This window comes from Panulirus ornatus, chromosome 63, assembly GCF_036320965.1.
Source record: "Panulirus ornatus isolate Po-2019 chromosome 63, ASM3632096v1, whole genome shotgun sequence".
NCBI lineage: Eukaryota > Metazoa > Arthropoda > Malacostraca > Decapoda > Palinuridae > Panulirus > Panulirus ornatus.
In genome coordinates this window covers 21153525-21173592 of record NC_092286.1, presented here as the reverse complement: position 1 = coordinate 21173592, position 20068 = coordinate 21153525, and the positions used below count along the sequence as shown (strand labels likewise).

At 49.6% G+C, this 20068-nt stretch overlaps 1 protein-coding gene across 22 annotated transcripts in view; it reads right to left on the bottom strand.

Annotated features, from left to right (window-relative positions):
* para (sodium voltage-gated channel paralytic) overlaps positions 1 to 20068 on the bottom strand; it is a 534209-nt gene that overhangs the window by 141259 nt on the left and 372882 nt on the right. For 20 of the 22 annotated variants that reach the window (XM_071656463.1, XM_071656459.1, XM_071656474.1 and 17 more), the window contains 2 exons: positions 18725 to 18961; positions 342 to 716 (listed from right to left, as the gene is read on the bottom strand). In XM_071656463.1, coding sequence (XP_071512564.1) covers positions 342 to 716; positions 18725 to 18961 — 612 coding nt within the window. The remainder of the gene's footprint in view (positions 1 to 341; positions 717 to 18724; positions 18962 to 20068) is intronic. The other 2 variants (XM_071656478.1, XM_071656479.1) reach the window with 1 other exon arrangement.

Here is a 20068-nt window from a genome sequence, read left to right as displayed (position 1 = left end):
GACTTAGCAGGGGGAAGGTGAATGAGTGAGGTGAGGTGAGGTGAGCGCGGGCTGGGAGGAGAAAAAAAAAGAGAAAAAAAAAATAACCACACGGAGAACATCAACAACGCTGGCACACCAAGCGGTAGGGGAAACAAAGGGGTGGATGGCCAGAGAGGGAGGAGGGATGTGGGGGCAAGAGACATCCAGTAGCGGGAGCGGGGTGGTGTGTGGAAGAGGAAAGAGGAAGAGGAGGAGGAGGAGGAGGGGTTGGTTGGCGCGGGAGGGAGGAAGGGAGGGAGAGTTTCGTCCACTACACACATACTCGCCACGGAAAAAAAAAAAAAAGAATTGATAATGACCTCTGGCACGAACGAGGGAGCCATGGTCCGACACCTGGACCGCAGTTGGGACTCCTTGGTCGGCTGCTTACAATTGACGAGGTCACCATGAGAGGTGTAGGATATGCGGGAGGAGTGTGAAGTATACGAGTTGTGGCGGGACCCCAGGCTGGTGTACACTGGCACAATGATGGCCCCGTTTTCCTCGCTCATGGGCGTGACCGCGGCTGAGTCGTCGGCGTATGGGAGGTGCTCTTGCGCATCCAGGTAGGTGGAGAGGACCAAGGGCTTCTTGTCTCCGAAGCGTCGGCCGTTCGTGGTGCGCCAGTTGAACTGATGACTACCTCGAGAGCCTCTACGAAAATTAAATGGTGAACCCGGCAGACTTATGCTCGCCTGCAAGGAAGAACACGGATGGCACTGTGAGGCCGGCCAGAAGGGGCTGCTTGGCTGGGTGTGTTCCCTAAGCCGGCCTCATGGCACCTCCTGCAGCTGAGGGGGGGGGGGGAGAAGAAGAGGGGGGGAGGAGGAGGAGGAGGAGCACCAACAGCAGCAGCAGCAGCAGCAGCAGCAGCAACAGCAGGAGGGTATGACAACCTCCGGCCAGAGGCAACCTACCACGCCTACGTCAGCATCTGTGGATCGCCTTCCTTCCCCCCCACCCCATCACTTTGGCCACCTAGCCCCTCCACTCAAAGGAGGGGGAGGAAAATGAAACGATGAGTGGGTCTTCTTCTCAAGTGAACCCGACCGATGGGGTGGGATTTAAACAAAAAAAAAACAAAAAAGGTATGGTTGTGTGTGTGGTCTGCCGTTCTTGCATCCATAGCAGGAGGTGAGCTGCAGGTTTTCGCCTGCTCTTAAGGCGACTTCCAGCATCTATGCGTAGCTACGGCTGTGTTTTGGAGACAAAAAAAAGAAAAAAAAAAAGAGAGAGAGGGGGAGAAAAAAATCTTTTTTTTGTTGATGTTGTTGTAAGCAGTGAGATATAAGATGGTGCGCGAGCGTAGGCGGGTGCAATACATCTAGAGGTGAAGCTGTGATACGTAGCCGGGCCAGGAGGAAGAAGAAGGAAGACGCCCCTCGAGCGTCCCCCCCACAAACCCGGCCACGTGAAATAAATAAGCTGAAGACACCATCACACGCACATAATGAGCAGTGACCAGGAGAGGAAAGGTGAGAGTTAATGACACATAGATATACAGAAGGGGAGATATACAACTCAGTTCAGCACATGACATGGGTCGGGGTGGGAGGAGGACAAGGGAGGCAGAGGAAACAAACATGGACTCTTCTACATCCAATATGGACTAAGAGTGAGAGGGGGAGGAGGGAGGAGGGAGGGCTATTTACGGGTTAGGTTACGTCGACAGGAACAGTTTAGGGAGGTGGTCCTCCCCGCGTTCGTGGACTGCGAGGGAAGACTCGAACTGCCTTTAATGGACCATACAGAAAGCCACACTACCTAACCCTACATCTTCCTAATGTTCCCTCACTTCAACACTACAACTACAATCTTCTTTCTTGCCTCCCTAAAAGTGATGAGCTCTTTCTTTTTTTCCGTCCAACATCTAAGGGAATCTACATTATCGCCATAGTATGGCAGGCTACTCCCTACACTCCTACACCAGTACATGGGGAAATACATGGGGTGGGGGTCATCTGCCTAGCCTGGCTTAAAAAGGGGGCAATGGGAATACTGACCAAGTACATGGCCTACGGACACTGTACATTACACTGACATCAACCCACTCTTTGTGACACGTGTGGGACTTTATCATACTGCATCCCCAGGTCGTATACTGTAGTTGGCCAGGAAGATAAAACGCTTCTGGGTTATCCACCCAAAAACTAAATAGATGATGCTGAGGAGCCACCAAGATGAACCAGTCACTATACCTGGGAACGATGACAAAAAAGGGGGGCGGAGGGCTGAGTGGTGATTTGCCAGCACAACAGACAGGGTGGTTTATAAATATGACCTGGTGACGCCCTGAGGTTTGTGGTAATAGACAGGTAGCAAGGGAGTGTGGAGGTAGACTGGTGTGCTACATGAGGAGGGGGGAGGGGGGCGGCTCTCTCTCTCGTTATCCTGTCTTAATGTGATCACTTCAGCTGTACTATATCTTATGCCACCGGCTTCTTTGAACACACATTACCACAATAATCACCGAAGAGGAACCCAAAAAAAAGGAGAAATATATATCCATTCATTGTCAACAATCTACTGGCACTGTAGGAATAACATTATAGAATATCTTCACTACAATAAAGACATCTTCACTACAATAAAGACATCTTCACTACAATAAGGACATCTTCACTACAATAAGAACATCTTCACTACAATAAGGTCATCTTCACTACTACACTACTTCAGGGTACTTTTCTGGGGACAGGAAGGTACATTAGAACATATATACATAAATATATATATATATATATATAAATATATATTAAGCCACAGTAAGGGTCAAACACACACGTACAATTGGACATGAGAGGCGTTGAGTTTGGCACAGCCATCTGACGAAGAGGTGAAGGGGGTCATAACAGGGAGGAGGGCGACATGCACTGCAGCGAGAGACAATAGACCCCTTCCCTTCCCTTCCCTCTTCCACCCCACACTTTCCATCCCGCACCTCCCTCCCGCATGCCCCTTCCAACCCCATCCCCTAACCCCGTCCCATATAACCACCCCCACATCCCTTCCTCCGATATTTACCTAAACCACGCTGGGATCCACCTCCTCCCCTCCGGTGTTTCCATGTTCACACGAATCTTCCTCCTCCTAATCCTCCTCCTCCAGCCCCGTTCACATCTCTCTCTCTCTCTCTCTCTCTCTCTCTCTCTCTCTCTCTCTCTCTGCATCTGCCGAGTTCGTCCATCGCCCAGCCACGCGCGAAGCGCACTTGAAACCAAAGCTTAATTTAGCTGTTTCAGGTTTGGTCCAGCTTCAACCTGTCCTACACCCCCACCCATCACCAAGTGTTGGGGGAGGTTCCTAAAGTGTTATCATCTCCACCCTACACCCACCCATCATCAAGTGATGGGGGTTCCTAGAGTGCTATCATCTCCATCCTACACCCACCCATCACCAAGTGTTGGGGGCTTCCTAAAGAGCTATCTCCACCCACCCATCACTAAGTGATGGGGGTGTTCTAACGTAATGACCTTAAACACATTATACTGCCACCCTCATATGATGATATACGACATCTGATGGAAATATACTGATGACGATGATGATGACCCCCCAGAGCTCGTCGTAATGACAGTATACTGACACTGATAAAAGTATACTGACCCTGATAAAAGTATACTGACCCTGATAAAAGAAGTATACTGACGCTGATAAAAGTATACTGACCCTGATGAAAGTATACTGACCCTGATGAAAGTATACTGACCCTGATAAAAGTATACTGACCCTGATAAAATTATACTGACACTGATAAAAGTATAATGACTCTAATAAAAGTATACTGACCCTGATAAAAGTGTAATGACCCTGATAAAAGTATGCTGACGCTGATAAATGTATACTGACACTGATAAAAGTATACTGACCCTGATAAAAGTACACTGACCCTTATAAAATTATACTGACACTGATAAAAGTATAATGACCCTGATAAAAGTATAATGACCCTGATAAAAGTATGCTGACGCTGATAAATGTATACTGACACTGATAAAAGTATACTGACCCTGATAAAAGTACACTGACCCTTATAAAAGTATACTGACCCTGATAAAAGTATACTGACCCTGATAGAAGTATAGTGACCACGAAAAAGTAGTTTACCCTTCATAGTAATATACTGACCCATTTGAGGGTATACCGACCCTAAATATTAGTATACTGACACTGGTGAGATTATACAGCCTCTGATACAGGTATACTGACCCCTAACGAGAGTATATTGCCCCTAAGTATTAGTATACTGACACAAATATATTCTCTGGGGGTGGTGGGGTTGTATCTACAGGGGCTGGAGGGGTGCGCCCCCCAGAGACCTATCTTTGTAACAGTGTTATCAACAACCCTGATAGTATAACCCTATGTTATTCCAATAGTACACCTGTAATACTGTTCTCATACTGATCCCCAACGTTAAAAATAGCCCCTCACATCAGTAGACTGATCCTGATATCAGTATATTGCCCCTAATGTTTATCACACTAGCCCCTAACATCAGCATACTGCCCCTAATGTCAGTATATTGCCCCTAATGCTTACCACACTGGCCCCTAACATCAGTATACTGCCCCCAATGTCAGTACATGGTCCCTAATGCTTATCACACTGATCCCTAACATCAGTATACTGCCCCTAATGGTTATCACACTCGTCCCTAACGTCAGTATACTGCCCCTAATGTCAGTATACTGCCCCTAATGTCAGTATATTGCCCCTAATGGTTACCGCACTGGCCCCTAACATCAGTATACTGCCCCTAATGTCAGCATACTGCCCCGAATGTCAGTATACTGCCCCTAATGTCAGTATACTGCCCCTAATGCTTACTACACTGGTCCCTAACATCAGCATACTACCCCTAATGTCAGTACACGGTCCCTAAGGCTTACCACACTGGCCCCTAACATCAGTATACTGCCCCTAATGGTTACCGCACTGGCCCCTAACATCAGTATACTGCCCCTAATGTCAGCATACTGCCCCGAATGTCAGTATACTGCCCCTAATGTCAGTATACTGCCCCTAATGCTTACCACACTGGCCCCTAACATCAGTATACTGCCCCGAATGCTTACCACACTGGTCCCTAAAATCAGTATACTGATCCTGATGTCAGTATACTGTCCCTAATGCTTATCACACTGGTCCGTAACATCAGTATACTGCCCCTAATGTCAGTATACTGCCCCTAATGCTTATCACACTGGCCCCTAACATCAGTATACTGCCCCTAATGTCAGTATATTGTCCCTAATGGTTATCACACTAGCCCTTAACATCAGTACACTGCCCCTAATGTCAGTACACTGTCCCTAATGGTTATCACACTGGCCCTTAACATCAGTACACTGCCCCTAATGTCAGTATACTGCCCCTAATGCTTACCACACTGGCCCCTAACATCAGCATACTGCCCCTAATGTCAGTATACTGCCCCTAATGTCACTATACTGCACCTAATGGTTATCACACTGGTCCCTAACATCAGTATACTGCCCCTAATGTCAGTATACTGCACCTAATGGTTATCACACTGGTCCCTAACATCAGTACACTGCCCCTAATGTCACTATACTGCCCCTAATGGTTATCACACTGGTCCCTAACATCAGCATACTGCCCCTAATGTCAGTATACTGCACCTAATGGTTATCACACTGGTCCCTAACATTAGCATACTGCCCCTAATGTCAGTATACTGCCCCTAATGTCACTATACTGCACCTAATGGTTATCACACTGGTCCCTAACATCAGTATACTGCCCCTAATGTCAGTATACTGCACCTAATGGTTATCACACTGGTCCCTAACATCAGTACACTGCCCCTAATGTCACTATACTGCACCTAATGGTTATCACACTGGTCCCTAACATCAGTATACTGCCCCTAATGTCAGTATACTGCACCTAATGGTTATCACACTGGTCCCTAACATCAGCATACTGCCCCTAATGTCAGTATACTGCCCCTAATGCTTACCACACTGGCCCCTAACATCAGTATACTGCCCCTAATGTCAGTATACTGCACCTAATGGTTATCACACTGGTCCCTAACATCAGCATACTGCCCCTAATGTCAGTATACTGCCCCTAATGCTTACCACACTGGCCCCTAACATCAGTATACTGCCCCTAATGTCAGTATACAGACCTTCTACAATGAGTGATGTTATCTATCGCAAACATGGTCAACATCAACTTCTCTGGTCTGTTACCCAGGGGTGGGCTGAATGTACAATGGGGGTGGGGGTGGGATGGGGCGAGGGGAGGGGGTGCAGCAAGGCCAGTCGGGGGGGGGGGGGGGTCTGGGTGGGATGAGAGGGGGGGGGTGTAAAGGACGTAGCGATGTGGCCTGTGGTGGGTTATAACAGGAGGTAGGGTGGGCTACAGATGGTAGGGTGGGTTGGAAAAAAATATATAACGTAGGGTGGGCTAGACAAGGTGGAATGGGGTAGTGTCGTGTGGAGTACTGGGGTGTGGGGTCCCAGGCTGGGGAGTACTGGGGTGTGGGGTCCCAGGCTGGGGAGTACTGGGGTGTGGGGTCCCAGGCTGGGGAGTACTGGGGTGTGGGGTCCCAGGTTGTGGAGTACTGGGTGGGGGTCCCTGCTGGGGAGTACTGGGGGTGTGGGGTCCCAGGTTGTGAGTACTGGGGTGTGGGGTCCCAGGCTGGGGAGTACTGGGGTGTGGGGTCCCAGGCTGGGAGTACTGGGGTGTGGGGTCCTAGGTTGTGGAGTACTGGGGTGTGGGGTCCCAGGTGGGGAGTACTGGGGTGTGGGGTCCCAGGCTGGTGGAGTACTGGGGTGTGGGGTCCCAGGCTGGGGAGTACTAGGGGTGTGGGGTCCCAGGCTGGGGAGTACTGGGGTGTGGAGGTCCAGGTTGTGGAGTACTGGGGTGTGGGGTCCGAGGTTGTGAGTACTGGGGTGTGGGTCCCATGCTGGTGAGTACTGGGGTGTGGGTCCCAGGCTGTGGGAGTACTAGGGTGTGGGGTCCCAGGTGTGGAGTACGTGGGGTGTGGGGTCCCAGGTGTGGAGTACTAGGGTGTGGGGTCCCAGGCTGGGGAGTACTGGGGTGTGGGGTCCCAGGTTGTGGAGTACTGGGGTGTGGGGTCCCAGGTTGTGGAGTACTGGGGTGTGGGGTCCCAGGCTGGGGAGTACTGGGGTGTGGGGTCCCAGGTTGTGGAGTACTGGGGTGTGGGGTCCCAGGTTGGGGAGTACTGGGGTGTGGGGTCCCAGGCTGGGGAGTACTGGGGTGTGGGGTCCCAGGCTGGGGAGTACTGGGGTGTGGGGTCCCAGGCTGGGGAGTACTGGGGTGTGGGGTCCCAGGCTGGGGAGTACTGGGGTGTGGGGTCCCAGGCTGGGGAGTACTGGGGTGTGGGGTCCCAGGCTGGGGAGTACTGGGGTGTGGGGTCCCAGGTTGGGGAGTACTGGGGTGTGGGGTCCCAGGTTGTGGAGTACTGGGGTGTGGGGTCCCAGGCTGGGGAGTACTGGGGTGTGGGGTCCCAGGCTGGGGAGTACTGGGGTGTGGGGTCCCAGGCTGTGGAGTACTGGGGTGTGGGGTCCCAGGTTGTGGAGTACTGGGGTGTGGGGTCCCAGGCTGGGGAGTACTGGGGTGTGGGGTCCCAGGTTGTGGAGTACTGGGGTGTGGGGTCCCAGGTTGTGGAGTACTGGGGTGTGGGGTCCCAGGCTGGGGAGTACTGGGGTGTGGGGTCCCAGGCTGGGGAGTACTGGGGTGTGGGGTCCCAGGCTGGGGAGTACTGGGGTGTGGGGTCCCAGGTTGTGGAGTACTGGGGTGTGGGGTCCCAGGCTGGGGAGTACTGGGGTGTGGGGTCCCAGGCTGGGGAGTACTGGGGTGTGGGGTCCCAGGCTGGGGAGTACTGGGGTGTGGGGTCCCAGGCTGTGGAGTACTGGGGTGTGGGGTCCCAGGTTGTGGAGTACTGGGGTGTGGGGGTCCCAGGCTGGGGAGTACTGGGGTGTGGGGTCCCAGGCTGGGGAGTACTGGGGTGTGGGGTCCCAGGCTGGGGAGTACTGGGGTGTGGGGTCCCAGGTTGTGGAGTACTGGGGTGTGGGGTCCCAGGCTGTGGAGTACTGGGGTGTGGGGTCCCAGGTTGTGGAGTACTGGGGTGTGGGGTCCCAGGCTGGGGGAGTACTGGGGTGTGGGGTCCCAGGCTGGGGAGTACTGGGGTGTGGGGTCCCAGGCTGGGGAGTACTGGGGTGTGGGGTCCCAGGCTGGGGAGTACTGGGGTGTGGGGTCCCAGGCTGGGGAGTACTGGGGTGTGGGGTCCCAGGTTGTGGAGTACTGGGGTGTGGGGTCCCAGGTTGTGGAGTACTGGGGTGTGGGGTCCCAGGCTGGGGAGTACTGGGGTGTGGGGTCCCAGGCTGGGGAGTACTGGGGTGTGGGGTCCCAGGTTGTGGAGTACTGGGGTGTGGGGTCCCAGGCTGGGGAGTACTGGGGTGTGGGGTCCCCAGGCTGGGGAGTACTGGGGTGTGGGGTCCCAGGCTGGGGAGTACTGGGGTGTGGGGTCCCAGGCTGGGGAGTACTGGGGTGTGGGAGTCCCAGGCTGGGGAGTTAGTACTGGGGTGTGGGGTCCCAGGTTGTGGAGTACTGGGGTGTGGGGTCCCAGGCTGGGGAGTACTGGGGTGTGGGGTCCCAGGTTGTGGAGTACTGGGGTGTGGGGTCCCAGGCTGGGGAGTACTGGGGTGTGGGGTCCCAGGCTGGGGAGTACTGGGGTAAAGGGTCCCAGGCTGGGGAGTACTGGGGTGTGGGGTCCCAGGCTGGGGAGTACTAGGGTGTGGGGGTCCCAGGTTGTGGAGTACTGGGGTGTGGGGTCCCAGGCTGGGGAGTACTGGGGTGTGGGGTCCCAGGTTGTGGAGTACTGGGGTGTGGGGTCCCAGGCTGGGGAGTACTGGGGTGTGGGGTCCCAGGCTGGGGAGTACTGGGGTGTGGGGTCCCAGGCTGGGGAGTACTGGGGTGTGGGGTCCCAGGCTGGGGAGTACTGGGGTGTGATTGGTTGCGTTAGAAGTTTAGCAACGTGAGCTGGGTTGTAGGGAGGTCAACTGGGGTGTAGGGAGGTGAGCTGGGGTGTAGGGAGGTGAGCTGGGGTGTAGGGAGGTCAACTGGGGTGTAGTGAGGTGAACTAGGGTGTAGGGAGGTCAACTGGGGTGTAGAGAGGTCAAGTGGGGTGTAGGGAGGTGAACTGGGGTGTAAGGAGGTGAACTGGGGGGTAGGGAGGTTAACTAGGGTGTAGGTAGGTGAACTGGGGTGTAGGGAGGTTAAGTAGGGTGTAGGTAGGTGAGCTGGGGGTGTAGGGAGGTTAAGTAGGGTATAGGTAGGTGAGCTGGGGGTGTAGGGAGGTCATCTGGGGTGTAAGGAGGTTAACTGGGGTGTATGAAGTGGGCTGTTGAGGGAGGACTGAACGGTGGGGAGGGACGGGGTGTGGCGGACACTGGCTCTGTAGGGGCTCTATGTTGGAGAAAGAAGGAGTGGAGGGAGGCCTGCGCGAAGACCATATGGCCAGTTAACAGCAGACCTTTGTGAAGTGGTTTATTAAGGAGGGAGGAACCAAATAACATGTATAATGCTGGTCTTTGCCAAAACACACACACACACACACACACACACACACACACACACACACACACACACACACTACTGAAACAAATTAAATGTTTACTCCGGCAAAGACCCCATCTCGGACCATCCTGATGCCATGCGCCTGTACTGTGGCCCTTATCATAGAGACCATGGCACGGTAGGGCAGGGCCACCGGACCACACGTGGTCAGGACCATAGAACAAGACGCATGGATGACTGGCAGGCCACTTCAGACCCCCTGTGGCAGTGGAGGTGATACCAGGGTTCGAACCCTGACACGCTGAGAGGAAAAGATGTTCAGGGATCAATCCTTCTGGTGCCCTTAAGGGCCATGGGGGAGGGATGGGGGGGGGAATGATGAAGTTAAGGGATACATATGTATTTCTGTCTGGATGATACATTAAGACTGCATACATCTGGGGGACCTGAGATGAACAAGAGGGTGAGAAAAAAAAGTGAAAATGACACATCGAGACCCTAATTCAGGGTGGACACATATGAGCCCTGGTGGGGATGGTGTAATACACTGGGAATGGGTACACAAGGGGCCCTTAAAAACAAATAAGAGAAGTTAGAGGCTGGATACATCAATATACGAAGATTAATCTCTGTAAGCTTAGGATGCATACATTTAGACCCTGAGGGGAAAAAATAGACATATTAAGGGGTGGCTAAGGACCAGGCCCTGAAAATGATGATATCATAAAAGATCCGAGGCCCTGATGTATTAAGGGACACAATAATGTATTAAGGGACACCATAATGTATCAAGGGACACAATAACGTATTAAGGGACACAAACATTCACTTGGGGGTTAATAAATACGCAGACTACGGAAGGTATGAATAAATGTCTAAATCAATATACATGAGAGGAAGCAAGAGGACGGGAGGGGAGGGGGGAAATAAAAGAGAAAGAGAGAGAGAGAGAGAGAGAGAGAGAGAGAGAGAGAGAGAGAGAGAGAGAGAGAGAGAGAGAGAGAGAGAGAGAGCTCTAACCAAAGATGTCTAGCAGGAGAGTATGAGAGGAAAGTCTTAAGAGAAAGAGAGAGAGAGAGAGAGAGAGAGAGAGAGAGAGAGAGAGAGAGAGAGAGAGAAAGAAAGAGAAGTGAGAAAGTAAACATAGCAGTGAAATACTTACTGTGTCTCTGTTGCTCTCTCCTGCGCCTGCTGTGCTGTGTGTTCCTGCTCTGTCTCTCAATCTTTCTCACTAGAAAAGTTGTCCGGCCAAACAAAGTGGCTAGCACCGCCACCCACTCCAATATTATCTGTATAAATATCACCTAGTGACATCGTGTCAATACACATGTGTTAAGTGGGGAGATTAACTGGTCTATCTCTGGAGGCTCGTGTCTACTCTGGGGAGGGAAGGAGGGAGGGAGGGAGGGAGGGAGGGAGGGAGGGAGGGAGGGAGGGAGGTCATCCTTATGTAGGGAATCGTGAGGGAATGTATGGGGGGGGGTTTACCCTCACTGACATTGTCCTTGCTCATTCATACGGCGTCCCACAGGGTTAGAAATATATATATATATATATATATATATATATATATATATATATATATATATATATATATATATATATATATATATATATACACTCCTCTGGTGATGGTGGCTTGAACGCGTGTGTCTCTCCCTCCTCTCCATCTTTTCCTTGAGTCGCACTCGACACTTGAGTAACACAGACGTTGTGGCACACACACACACAGCCACTCCTCCTGCAGCTACAGGAGGAGTGGTGACTGCGGCAGGCAGTGTGCTGGGGCAACATGAGACCAGCAGGTTGTCCAAGTGGTAGCCACTGGGGGTTGAAGGTGACTGTGGTGTGTGGCAGCAGCGGTTGCAGACCTCGCCAACCTTGAAGCCCTCCTGCCTCCTCTAACAGTTTGAATGTCCACAAAACTCAACATTATAAAAGGGAAATATATATATATATATATATATATATATATATATATATATATATATATATATATATATATATATATATATATATATATAATACACAATGAAAATTGGACATTTTGGGAGGGGGACACTTTGGGACCCTGGCCCAATCGGGGACATTTTGGGTCCCTGGCTCAATCGCCCCGAAGGACGACCCCGTTTGAGCCAGACGATACGACCCCGTGAGCGAGACGGGGCATGATGATGCCCCGTCTCCTTGACCACGACGGTACGACCCTAGGTTATGACGACCTGACCTCTGACCCGAATCTTTGCACAATCGATCAAAGGACAAGCTACCACATACCTAAGGGTCGTACCAAGAGTCGCAACGTCGTACCAAGGGTCGTACCGTCGTACTCAAGGGTAGTACTCAAGGTTCGTACCGTCGTACCCAAGGGTCGTACCGTCGTACCCAAGGGTCGTATCGTCGTACCCAAGGGTCATACCGACGTACCCAAGGATCGTACCATCGTACCCAAGGGTCGTATCGTCGTACTCAAGGGTCGTTCCATCGTACCCAAGGGTCGTACCGTCGTACCCAAGGGTCGTACCGTCGTACCCAAGGGTTGTACCGTTGTACCCAAGGGTCGTACAATCGTACCCAAGGGTCGTACCGTCGTACTCAAGGTTCGTACCCAAGGGTCGTACTGTCGTATTCAAGGGTCGTACCGTCGTACTCAAGAGTCGTACCCTTAAGGGCCAGGGGGGAGGCTGGGTGGGCCTGGCCTTTGACACCTAAGGTCCAGGGCCCTTAGTGACCTCAGTACATAAGGGCAGGTAATGTCCTACATATACACATTACAGACCAGAGGAGACTCCTACATAAGGGCAGGTAATGTCCTACATATACACATTACAGACCAGAGGAGACTCCTACATAAGGGCAGGTAATGTCCTACATATACACATTACAGACCAGAGGAGACTCCTACATAAGGGCAGGTAATGTCCTACATATACACATTACAGACCAGAGGAGACTCCTACATAAGGGCAGGTAATGTCCTACATATACACATTACAGACCAGAGGAGACTCCTACACATATTTGATGCAGAATCTACATATAGTGACGGCTAGGTGCAGCTGGTAGATAAAGGCACAAGAGAATGGTGAACTGGTGATGGTTATATAGATGGAGGGATGGGTCAGTGATGGTTGTACTGATGGAGGGATGGGTCAGTGATGGTAATATAGATGGAGGAGTGGATCGGTTATGGTTATATTGATGGAGGGGTAGATCAGTGATGGTTATATTGATGGAGGGGTAGTTTAGTGATAGGTATATTGATGGAGAGATGGTTTAATGATAGGTATATTGATGGAGAGATGGTTTAATGATAGGTATATTGATGGAGAGATGGTTTAATGATAGGTATATTGATGGAGAGATGGTTTAATGATAGGTATATTGATGGAGAGATGGTTTAGTGATAGTTATACTGATGGAGAGATGGTTTAGTGATAAGAGTGTTGATGGAGAGAGACGGATTTGTGGGAGTAGTGTTGATGGAAAGAAGAATGAAAGTAGATGGAGTAGCATGAGTAATGATGGAGTGGAAGACCGCAGATTGGATGGAGGCAATGGAGCAGGGGTGACGGTGGGGTAGTGGTGATGGTGGGGTAGTGGCAATGATGTGTTGTGGTAGTGGTGATGGTGGGGTAGTGGCAATGATGTGTTGTGGTAGTGGTGATGGTGGGGTAGTGGCAATGATGTGTTGGGGTAGTGGTGATGGTGGGGTAGTGGCAATGATGTGATGGTGTGGTAGTGGCCATCGATGGTGGGGTAGTGGCAATGATGTGATGGTGGGGTAGTGGCAATGATGTGATGGTGGGGTAGTGGCAATAACGTGATGGTGGGGTGTGACAATGACGTGATGGTGGGGTAGTAGCAATGATGTGATGGTGAGGTAGTGGCAAAGATGGTGGGGGGTAGTGGCAATGATGGTGGGGGGTTGTGGCAATGACGTGATGGCGATGGATAGGGGTAGTAGTGACGATCATGATGGGGGAGGAGTGATGGGCGAGGCATGCAAAGTCACCCATTCCCTTCACTGGAAGGAACCTGGAGCATTCATGTGTCTCATGTCTGGCAAGAATGATGGGGACGACCCCCCCCGGGGCCCCCATCTCGTACCCATTCCACCCCATCACCCAAAAAAATTATAAATTCACCAGGACACAAAGACACATTACCAGGTCCAGGGTTCCTCACGCCCAGGGAAATAATTTGTACATCAGTGAACAGTTATTTTTTGAGACAATGAACAAGATGAAGAACAGAACAATGCCCTGTTACCTTTTGAGACAATGAACAAGATGAAGAACAGAACAATGCCCTGTTATTTTTTGAGGCAATGAACAAGTTGAAGAACAGATCAATGCCCTGTTATCTGAGAGATGCGACCTGTTCCCTGGTGAAACATTCAACTGAAATCTTCGAGCAGTGAAAGGGCGTCACTGCAATGAACATTTCCCCTCTGAGCAGTGTGGCATTTACGAACGAACTGCGTCTATGAATCATACGAATCATCTACCGAGATAAAGAGTCCAGTAAACTACCGTTTAACAAGAGGACAGCGGCGTTTCGTTAACCTGATTCATTGTCTCTGAGCAAGGATTCGTTTGCTCAGAAGACGGATTCACTGAACAGTGATTCAGTCTTTGAAAAGTAATTCATTATCTCAGAACAGGGGTTCATCATCTCAGAACAGGGGTTCATTATCTCAGAACAGGGGTTCACTATCTCAGAACATGGGTTCACTATCTCAGAACAGGGGTTCACTATCTCAGAACATGGGTTCACTATCTCAGAACAGGGGTTCATCATCTCAAAACAGGGGTTCATCATCTCAGAACAGGGGTTCATTATCTCAGAACAGGGGTTCATCATCTCAGAACAGGGGTTCATTATCTCAGAACAGGGGTTCACTATCTCAGAACATGGGTTCACTATCTCAGAACAGGGGTTCATCATCTCAGAACAGGGGTTCATCATCTCAGAACAGGGGTTCACTATCTCAGAACATGGGTTCACTATCTCAGAACAGGGGTTCACTATCTCAGAACAGGGGTTCATCATCTCAGAACAGGGGTTCATCTCAGAACAGGGGTTCATTATCTCAGAACAGGGGTTCACTATCTCAGAACAGGGGTTCACTATCTCAGAACAGGGGTTCACTATCTCAGAACAGGGGTTCATCATCTCAAAACAGGGGTTCATCATCTCAAAACAGGGGTTCATTATCTCAGAACAGGGGTTCACTATCTCAGAACAGGGGTTCACTATCTCAGAACAGGGGTTCATCATCTCAGAACAGGGGTTCATCATCTCAGAACAGGGGTTCATTATCTCAGAACAGGGGTTCATCATCTCAGAACAGGGGTTCATTATCTCAGAACAGGGGTTCATCTCAGAACAGGGGTTCATCATCTCAGAACAGGGGTTCATCATCTCAGAACAGGGGTTCATCATCTCAGAACAGGGGTTCATTATCTCAGAACAGGGGTTCATCATCTCAGAACAGGGGTTCATTATCTCAGAACAGGGGTTCATTATCTCAGAACAGGGGTTCATCATCTCAGAACAGGGGTTCATCATCTCAAAACAGGGGTTCATTATCACAGAACAGGGGTTCATCATCTCAGAACAGGGGTTCATCATCTCAGAACAGGGGTTCATCATCTCAGAACAGGGGTTCATTATCACAGAACAGGGGTTCATCATCTCAGAACAGGGGTTCATCATCTCAGAACAGGGGTTCATTATCTCAGAACAGGGGTTCATTATCTCAGAACAGGGGTTCATCATCTCAGAACAGGGGTTCATTATCACAGAACAGGGGTTCATCATCTCAGAACAGGGGTTCATCATCTCAGAACAGAGGTTCATCATCTCAGAACAGGGGTTCATCATCTCAGAACAGGGGTTCATTATCACAGAATCAGGAGCGTTAACTTGATCACTTCGAAGCTCTATATAAACACCTTCGAAGCTTTATATAAACACTTTCAAAGCTTTATATAAACACCTTTGAAACTCTACATATACACTTTCGAAGCTTTATATAAACACTTTCGAAGCTCTATATAAACACATTCGAAGCTCTATATAAACACATTCGAAGCTCTACATCAACACAGCTTCGTTGTACATTTTTTTTTATCAAATCACAACACCATAACAATGGATCTTTGACACTACCTAGACTTACATTTCATTCTAGTAATTTATCTATAAACCTATATATATATATATATATATGATATATCTTTTGGCTTTTAAAATACATGCTGTCCACAGCGTGCTGTCACACATACACCCTTATGTATAATACATATTTGCGTACATATGGTGGGAGATGATGACGTATGGTGGGGTGACAAGAGGTTGTGGATGGCATAATTACACTAATGATTACACACACACACAGGTCCACGTCTATACTCCTCGTGGTAACAGCTTGTTGTTACGTGGTAACAGGTCCTGGCTACGTGGTAACAGCTTGGTGTTACGTGGTAAAAGCTCCTGGCTACGTGGTAACAGCTCCTGGCTACGTGGTAACAGCTTGGTGTTACGTGGGAACAGCTCCTGGCTACGTGGTAACAGCTTGGTGTTACGTGGTAACAGCTCCTGGCTACGTGGTAACAGCTTGTTGTTACGTGGTAACAGCATGTTGCTACGTGGTAACAACTAGGTGCTACGTGGTAACAGCTTGGTTTTACGTGGTAGCTGTTACGTGACGGAGGATTACACAAACACACACACACACGTTACTATCTCCTCCATATAACGTAAAGACAATAAATAAAATTATGGTTCTAGTAACATCCCCAAATATCTAGAACCTTTCTAAGTTCAAGTCCATTTCTAGTACATGTGCTGGTAGTCACATAAGTTCTAGAAACATGCGTCACACTGCGAGGTCAAACTGGCCTACCCTTTGACCAGAAAACAGGAAAAGCGAAATGGAAGACGACTGAACAGCGAAGGAGAGGGGGGGGGGTGTCATCCACTCTGACCACCCCCCCCCAAAGGACAAGTGACCTCTAATTGGACCCCCCAAAACAAGTGACCTCTAATTGGGCCACCAAGAACAAGTGACCCCCCCCTTCCTAAATGGACCCCCAAGAACAACAGGTAACCAATTACTTCACCTTTCCAATCACTTCGCAAAATCTTGAAAGAAAACGGGAAACAGGTGTCATCTCTCCACAACAACGAGGGCTCGACGTGACCTGAACATGAACTGTGACCCAACCTGACACCACATTTGACCTAAGTGGCCCAAGCCAAGTTGACCTGGTTCGAGCACACCAGCAAATCACTTCAACCATCGTTAGTGAACTCCAGGTGACCCAGGCTAACCCTGAGACGCGATCTGACCAGGTCATTCGCGGGAACAGGTCTCGCCCCATCGTGACCCCATGACCTCCTCTGACATCACCACGAGCAACGGGTCAACCACCCACTCAGGTGACCCCCAATTACCACAGGTGACACCTGCATCCATGACTCACCCCCCCCCCCTCACACACCTTGACCCCAGCCGTGCACGTGACTTGACCCTGGACCCCAAGGCAACAAAGTGCGAACTTTGACCTCTCATTTGAGACCTTCCAATAGACAACAGTAACAGCTAAACAGAGCCGTTGCTTCGACGTGACCATCCCCCAACAGGAGCTCAAACGGCACCTTTGACCTCAGGTGAGCCAAGTTTGACCTGAGGTGAGCCAAGTTTGACCTGAGGTGAACCAACTTGACCTCAGGTGAGCCAGCTTGACCTCATGTGGCCAACTTGACCTCAGGTGAACCCTAGGGTCAGGCGAGACTGTATAGAGTGACATGCTAGAGGGGGGAACTGCTGCTTTATCTCGGGCAACCGGCATGCGCATCTGCTCTAACACGTCTAGAATAAGTGTCATCTAACGTGAAGACACGCTCATGACCCACTAAACTCCCCATGCATCTAGGGGCCTAGGGCCATGGCATCTAGGGGCCTAGGGCCATGGCATCTAGGGGCCTAGGGCCATGGCATCTAGAAAATATCTAAGGGGAAACGCGACTGGCTCTATGATCACCTATGGCCCTAGACACCAATTCATCTAAACTCTAAAGTTACTGCTCTCTCTCTCTCTCTCTCTCTCTCTCTCTCTCTCTCTCTCTCTCTCTCTCTCTCTCTCTCTCTCTTTCCAATGACTTTAATCATGCTGGCCTACATCTAGAAAAGTCTTCTAGAGTGGAGTGGGTGGCTAGGAGGCTAGTATGGAGAACTAGAGCGATGAAGCACAGCATTAACTCTATGTCGAGGCCAACCTGGTGTGTGAGAGATAGATAGGTGGAGGTGGAGGAGAGACAGATAGGTGGAGGTGGTGGAAGAGAAGGGGAAGAGGTCAGCTAGATGAAGCATCTAGAAATAGGTGTCACACCACCAGGTAAGCCTCCACACAGAGCGCACAGGACTGCAAGAGCAATTGTTGTAACCAGAAACACGTAAATATACATATATATATATATATATATATATATATATATATATATATATATATATATATATATATATATATATATATACACACACAAAAACACACACATTAAAAACAAGGTGGTATAGGGGGGGGAGACGGAGGAAAAAGCAAAAACCTAAATTGGAATTTTGGGTCATATATGTTAATCTGTGTAATGGCGTCTATAGTTCGCAATAGAAAAAAAAAAAAAAAAAAATATATATATATATATATATATATATATATATATATATATATATATATATATAAAATAAATGATATTCGAAAGTGAGATTGATAGAGATTTATATATATATATATATATATATATATATATATATATATATATATATATATATATAGATAGATAGATAGATAGATAGATAGATAGATAGATATAAATTTCTTGGGCAAAACTTTTCTTACGGCATGAACTGTTCATTATTGGCTTTGACTTGAACCCTATACCCTACTGCCCCATAACTACCCCTCCTCCCCCCCCCCCCCCCCTCCCGCTACCCCCTGAAGTGCTAAGAGATGAGCAAGAGGACCCCCCTTGGACCCCCCCTGGGGGTTCTTTCAAAAGGGGGGTGGGGGGTTGTGGGGGTCCGTCCGTGGTGGCGGCGGGAGGGTGACCCACTGACCTTTCTGCCCATGGGCACCTTGCCGTTCGGGTGACCTTTGACATCATGGATGGGGTCACCACCGCTGCGTATGGACATGTCCTTGTTGGTGTCGTCCAATACCCGGTCCTGGTCCATGAACATGTCCGAGTGGTAGGAGATCTCGGAGGGCGACTTGATGATGGAACCCGTGTCGTACTCCCGTCTCGCCATAGCCAGCGCCTCGCTCGTCTTCTTGGCAGCCGCCTCTTCCTGCTCCTGTGAGGGGCGCAAGAGTGGAATTGCACACGGTCCCATACTACATGGTCCATACTACATGATCCATACTACATGATCCACACTACATGATCCATACTACATGATCCACACTACATGATCCATACTACATGATCCATACTACATGATCCATACTACATGATCCACACTACATGATCCACACTACATGATCCACACTACATGATCCACACTACATGATCCATACTACATGGTCCATACTACATGATCCATACTACATGATCCACACTACATGATCCATACTACATGATCCACACTACATGATCCATACTACATGGTCCATACTACATGATCCATACTACATGATCCACACTACATGATCCATACTACATGATCCACACTACATGATCCATACTACATGATCCACACTACATGATCCACACTACATGATCCACACTACATGATCCATACTACATGATCCACACTACATGATCCACACTACATGATCCATACTACATGATCCACACTACATGATCCACACTACATGATCCATACTACATGATCCACACTACATGATCCACACTACATGATCCATACTACATGATCCACACTACATGATCCACACTACATGATCCACACTACATGATCCACACTACATGATCCATACTACATGGTCCACACTACATGGTCTGTCTGTCTCCTGCCCAGCTGATTACGTACACCACATACCACATGCTCTACACCTCCTGCCTACCCAACATACTACGTACACCACATACCACATGCTCTACACCTCCTGCCTGCCCAACATACTACGTACACCACATACCACATGCTCTACACCTCCTGCCTGCCCAACATACTACGTACACCACACACCACATGCTCTACACCTCCTGCCTGCCCAACATACTACGTACACCACATACCACATGCTCTTCCTCCTGGCTGCCAACATACTATGTACACCACACACCACATGCTCACACCTCCTGCCCAAAATACTGTGTACACCACACACCACATGCTCTTCCTCCTGCCCAACATACTGTACATCACACACCACATGCTCTCTCACTCCTGCCCAACATACTATGTACACCACACACCACTTGCTCACACCTCCTGCCC